Below are 6,114 nucleotides of genomic sequence, written 5' to 3' on the forward strand. Positions count from 1 at the left end.
TTTTTGAAGGGAATAAATACCACATCCCACATAGATACCACATCATGTGTGTGACCATCCCATGCAAACCCACTCATTAGATATAATGTAGAACCAGATGGTAAGTATAAGGAGGTCTGAGGGAGATTGTAAAATGTTAAGACTACAGGCTTATCTGTTAACAGTTGGGAAGGTCAAATGCAGAGCTAATGTCATGTAACGCATTGTAAGTTTGAAGTGTGGCAGTCATGGGTGCAAAAGGAGCACTCCTAGGAAGGGAGAAACTGGAACTAACTGTTGGTCCTAGAAATCCCTGAGAAGGCATTGTGCCTGGCTGGGCGGTCTTTCTGGGTCTCAGGTCCTACAGGAGGCCTGCCTCCTGCTGTGGCCTATGTGGCTGGCCGTGGTGTGATTGATTGGGCGGTGTGGAAGTTTAGGGTCCCAGGTTCTTCCCATTCACTGTGTTTTGTGTAGCAGAAGTGGCAGGGCCGAGGTTCTGCATGTCTCTCTCTTCCCAGGGTGTCACTGCCAGGTGCTGTGTTTCAAGTATGTATTGCAGGGAAGGATGGAGTAGGAGGAGTTTGGATGAGACAGTCACTGTTCAGAGTTGGAGTTGTGATTGCTCTGTTCACTGTTCAGAGTTGGAGTTGTGATTGCTCTGTAAGTACACAGAGATCCCTCCAGTGCACAGAGTCTCCCCTCACCGAGGAGAAAAGCGGGTCTCATTCAGGCAGACAGCTCTGCTTTGGAAAGGCCAAACCACAGAGGCCGGGGTGACTTCTACAGAAGTTGCCTCTTAGCGTAACGGATTTTTAACCTGTTACATGGGTCCAAAATTCAAAGGACATGAAAACACAGGAACCACCGACTTCAGTGTTTGAAATACTTCTCAGTACCTCATTCAATTTTTCAGCAAATGGATTCAACAATGTTCCTCTACTGACTGCAACTTCATACCCTTCTGGGCATTCAGAATGTTCTGCTTTTTTCAAAGAATAAACGTTGGAGGTCATTCTGATCGGAGTGCTTTGGGGAAATGGGCCACAGAAGCTTACAAGAGCCTGACATGAAGTCTTACTCTGATTTAAAATCTACACAAATAAAACCATATGTGTATGCTCTGCTGCCCTTGTTTCACATGGTTCTGTGTATCAGAGAGAGAGGTCTGCATTTGCAGCTCAGATTCATTCTTTTTTAAAGTCCACAAGCCATCCCAGTGCACAGATGTTTCATAACTTAGATGACTACTTCCCTGTTAGTAGCCACTTAGGATTTTTCTTTATTTTCCTACTACACACAGACCTGCAGTGTTTTTGTGCACAGTTACTTTTAAATAGGTTCCACACCTAATGGTTGAATTCCCGACCCTGAGATCAAGAGTGCTCTACTGACTGAATCCCCAGGTGCCCCATTTTGTGCGCAAATGTTAATGAGCTTAGGCATAGGACGTATTTTTAGCAGTGGACCTGCTGGACAAAGGATATATGTATTTTTAATTTGGTTGATACTGCTAAATATTTTCCCCAAAGTTTTTTACAGTGTATGATCCACCATTGTAGTATGAGAATGTCTGTTTCTTCACACTTAAAATGCTGGATATTTTCAGGCTTTAAACAATAGAAGGTTCTATCAGTATGGTGTTGGTGCAGGGATTACCAAATAGCCCAGAAACAGACCCACACGTTCATAAGATATGGACTCATGACTATACTGACATTGTAGCTCTGAAGGAAGGGGTTTAGTTATATATAAATGGGACTAGGACAGCTGGTTATGCTAATGGAAAAAAATAAACTTGGATTCCACTCAAACACATCATACGCAAATATCAGTTCAATATGGATTAAGGACCTAAAAAGAAAGGACAAAACTATAAAACTCTAAGGCATTATAGGAGAACTTTCTTCTTCTTACTTGGGAAGAGAGGAGGACTTACTTTGATACAAAAAACATAAATCGTAATAGACTGATAACTTGGTCTATATTAAGATTTAGGTCCATCAAAAGACATCTTGAAGTTGAAAAAGGCAAACCACAAACTAGCTGAAGATATTCAACAAAAAAATGACAAAAGGATTAGCATCCAGAATATATAGTTAAAAAAAAAACATTTTGCATATAGGAAAATGGGCAAAAGAACCCAACATCTCTGAGAAAATGAAGCACAAGTGGGCATTAAAAATATGAAAAGATGCTCAAGCTCATGAAGTGGGGAAGAAGGAAAAAACCACACAGAGACAATGACTTTATATGAATGGAAAAAATTAAATTGAAAAAATCAATTCCAAGTATGGGCAGAGCTGTGAGGCACAGGAACTGTCATACACTGTAGGTGACATTACATATGGGTACTACTGTGGAAAGCAGCTGGACATTCCCAAGTTAAATTGAATATACGAACACCCTTCAACACTGTGGTGCCATTTTCAAACACACTGGAGAATGTTTTTGGCCTTACTATTCCTCAGAGTGGGAGAAGAGAACTGGAATAGAGAATTGGGGCAATGTGGTGGGGAAAGGAAGAGTGGATGGAAGTGTGGCCCATCCAGGAGTATGGTTGCCACAGTGATCCAGCCGTGTCACTAAGCTGTCCTAGCATCACTGTCATGGTGTGCCATTTTATGGAGAAACCGCTCTCTCTTCTGCTCTTACTCAGGGTGGACAGGATTTAAATTACATATGGTTTCTTTTTCAGTTTGAAGCTTTCTGTCATTAAAAACCAGAATCTTCCCTCTGAGATAGGGTCCTTCCCATGACTTTTATTCTGGTAAAGTCTTTATCCTCAGGATGCAAGGGTACTTCCCTCTTCCTTTGGAAAGAGCTGCACCACAGGAAAAGCCCTGAGTCCCTCAGTTACTTTCCCGCACAGCACCATTTTAGGTCAGGCCAAGGTAACTGAGGGCTTGGATATGGGCATAAATTGTAAAATTTTGTACAAGAAATTATTTGCGTAAAATTACATTTGAGAAATGTTGTTTTGGCAGAGTAGTATTATTGTATATATTTCACATGTAATTCAATGCCATGAGTTCATATTTTTTGTTAAGCATCTTAGAAATGATAGTTCCTTTTTGAGACACAGAAATACTGTTCTCAGATTCTAGCTCTGTGACCCGGATTAAGTTACTTACCCTTTCTGTGCCTTAGTTTCATCATCCTTTAACCCGGGATAAGAATAGGGTCTAGCTCATAGGGTTATTGTAAAGATTGAACGAATTAATGTAAATAAAACGCTGAGAATAATGAATGGCATAAAGTGCTAGGTATTCCCTGCTTTTCTCGCTGTGGCTAACTGAAGGTGTTCGCTATTTGAGGGTGTTACTGTTTTTGTAGAATAGGTGCTGTGCACGTAGCACAACTGTGCAAGGAATCGGGTGGTGGTTGCTGTTGTTTTCCCAGACTTTGTGCTGTTACCGTCCTGATTTGGTTATAGCCACTGCTGAGTAAAGGCAGGAAGAGCAGGGCTCTCTTCACCGTGGGCCCTGCTTAGTGATGTCTGTGAGCCTCCATGTAAGAATGATTGTTTTCATTAGTTCTGTGGAAAGATTTTAAAGCACTGGCTTTTCACTATAGCTGGAAAACGCTTTAATCTCGGGGCTTTCAACCGGGAGTAGAAAATCGGCAGAACCGAAGAATGGGACCTCTGGGGGTGAAGCGAATGTGTTTCCACCACCCAGGAACACCTGCCCTCCTGGGAAAAGAGGGCTACTTAGTTGTGTCTGGGTCACATTCAAAGTTAGTGACAGTCCGGGCGAAAGACTCCTGCCTCTGCACGATTCCAAGGCTGGAACCCGAGCGCCAGCCCTTGCGTGTCGCCTGCAGACGTCCCGCCGTCGCCTTTGCAGACATGCTGAGGAGCGCCTGCTGTGCGCGGCGCTGGGGCCCCCGCGCGCCCAGCCGTTCCCCTGTCCCCACCCCGGCCTGCAAGTGCGTGTTGCGGGACACCGTGCAGTGCTCCGGGGGCCCCGTGGCCCGCCCCGCCTTGCTTGGCCTGCCCGCCAACCTCACGCATATCCTGCTCTTCCGAATGGGCCCTGGCACCTTGCGGAACAACAGCTTTGGCAGCATGACGGTCCTGCAGCGCGTGATGCTGACCGACAGCCCCATGGCCTCCACCGCCCCTGGCGCCTTCCACGACCTGATCAAACTTAAAACCCTGCGGCTGTCGCGCAACGGGATCACGCACCTGCCGGCCGCGCTGGTGGACTAGGTGGTGCTGCTGGAGCAGCTGTTTCTGGACCGCAACGAACTGAAGGACATCGATCAGAACATGTTTGGGAAACTGGTTGACCTGCCGGAGCTCTTCCTGAACCCAAACCAGCTCGCTGTCCTTCCCGCTCGCCTCCTCAGCCGTCTGGGGAACCTGAGACTGCGGGACGTGTCGGCAAACAATCCGCCCCACCTGCCCCGGGGACTGCTCGAGGCGCAGGCCAAGCGGGAGAAGCTAGCGCTCCACTCGAACCGGCTCGAGGCTCTGGGAACCGGGCTGCTGAGCCACCTGCGCGCCCCGAAGGAGCTGCCGCTGCACGGGAATCACCTCCGCTCCATCGCCCCCGGAGCCCTCGACACGCTCTGGAGCCTGAGCTCCCTGACGCTTTCCAGAAACCGCCTGGAGTTTCTGCCCCCTACCCCCACCCCCCGTCCACCGCGCTCTTCTTCATTCGCGAGATTTGCCCTTCCTGACCCTGTTCGAGAACCCGCTGGCAGAGCTGCCGGAGGTGCTCTTCAGGGAGCTGGCCGGCTTGCGGGAGCTGTGGCTGAACAGCACGCGGCTGCGCACCCTGCCCGCCGCCGCCCTGCGCCCCCTGAGCGGCCTGCGCGCCTTCGGGGTGACGGTGAGCCCGCGCCTCCGCGCGCTGCCCGAGGACGCCCTCCGGAAGCTGGCGGCGCCGCGGGAGCTCGCGCTGCACTCCAACCGCCTGGCCGCGCTCCCCTGCGCCCTGCTGCGCGGCCTCGACCAGCTGCGCCGCGAGTTGCTGCGCCGCCACCGGCTGCGGGCCCGGCCCCGCGCGCTCTTCCGCCACCCCCGCGGCCTGGAGCGGGTCGAGCTCGAGCACAGCCAGCTGGAGACCTTGCCCGTTGACGCGTTCGCGGATCTGCCCCGGCTGGCGGAAATCGGGCTCGGCCACCATCCCTGGCGCTGCGACTGCAGCCTGCCCCCGCGGTGCCGCGGCCCCGGACCTCGCGCCAGCCTGCCGCTCTGGGCGCGAGGACCCGGAGTGCCCGGACCCCCGCGGCCCGCCTCCCTGCCCTGCCCCAGCCGCCACCCGGCCGGCCTTGGCGCCCGCCGGCTCGGAGCCCGGGGTCTGGGCGCAGCTGGGGGCCCGGGGTCCACGCCAAGACCACAGCCTGTTCTGGGGGCTTTATTTTCTGCTTTTAGCTACCCAGGCCGTCATAACGGGGATCATCGTGTTTGCTGTGGTTAAACTCGGCCGGCTCTTTCGAAGATTAATCAGAGAGAGAGAGAGAGAGTCAAAGGGGAAACCTTGCACGTAATTAAAACGGGGCCAGAGTGTTGGCAGAGGTGGCTCTGGGGGAGAATACTGCCGGGCTGCTGCTGTCTTCCTCTCTCTTCTCCCTCCCCGTCTCCTTCGCTCCCTCACCCCTTCCCACCTCCTGCTGTCCCTCCTCCTCCCTCCACCCTGCAGAAGGAGTCCTTACACCTCTAAGTTGGGTGCGTTCGCTTGGCCTTTGTGTACCCTTATGCGCTGTGCCCCAGGGGCCTCGGATTGTGTGTGTGTGTGTGTGTGTGTGTGTGTGTGTGTGTGTGTGTTTGGGCTCCTCCAGGTGGAGGAAGGGTGCAGATGAACCAGCCAGCTCCAGGCCGGGGCCTGTCTCCTGCACGGGAGGTCCGGTAAATGTTAATGAAATGAATCAATAAAATGAACTTGTGCGATCCCAGGGACGGTGGCTTTTCCTGGGGGACAGGGAGGGTCCTTCTCTTTACTCTAGAAAAGCAGAACTCTTCGGGTGCCTTCCCTTGTCTTATCTTTTTCTCACTTTATGTATCTCTGAACTGTGGGCTACTGGGGAGAGTGCTGCCTGGCTTTCCTTCCTGCAGCGCCTGTTTTCAGAGGAGGCCTACTGAGCCCAAAGCCTCTCAGCACCCAGGGACGGAAGTGGGAGGAGGGGGAG

The 6,114-nt window shown here is 51.4% G+C and overlaps 1 protein-coding gene across 1 annotated transcript; it reads left to right on the plus strand.

Annotated features, from left to right (window-relative positions):
• Positions 1-2,483: 2,483 nt before the first annotated feature.
• On the plus strand, positions 2,484-5,874 carry GP5 (glycoprotein V platelet). The gene is given in 5 exon segments (XM_032342169.1): positions 2,484-2,588; positions 3,553-3,891; positions 3,893-4,609; positions 4,611-5,185; positions 5,187-5,874. Coding segments are annotated over 5 exon segments (2,025 nt in total). The 3' UTR covers positions 5,476-5,874.
• The last annotated feature ends 240 nt before the right edge of the window (positions 5,875-6,114 follow it).

The sequence above is a fragment of the Mustela erminea genome, chromosome 1 (genome assembly GCF_009829155.1).
Source record: "Mustela erminea isolate mMusErm1 chromosome 1, mMusErm1.Pri, whole genome shotgun sequence".
In the NCBI taxonomy this organism is placed as follows: domain Eukaryota; kingdom Metazoa; phylum Chordata; class Mammalia; order Carnivora; family Mustelidae; genus Mustela; species Mustela erminea.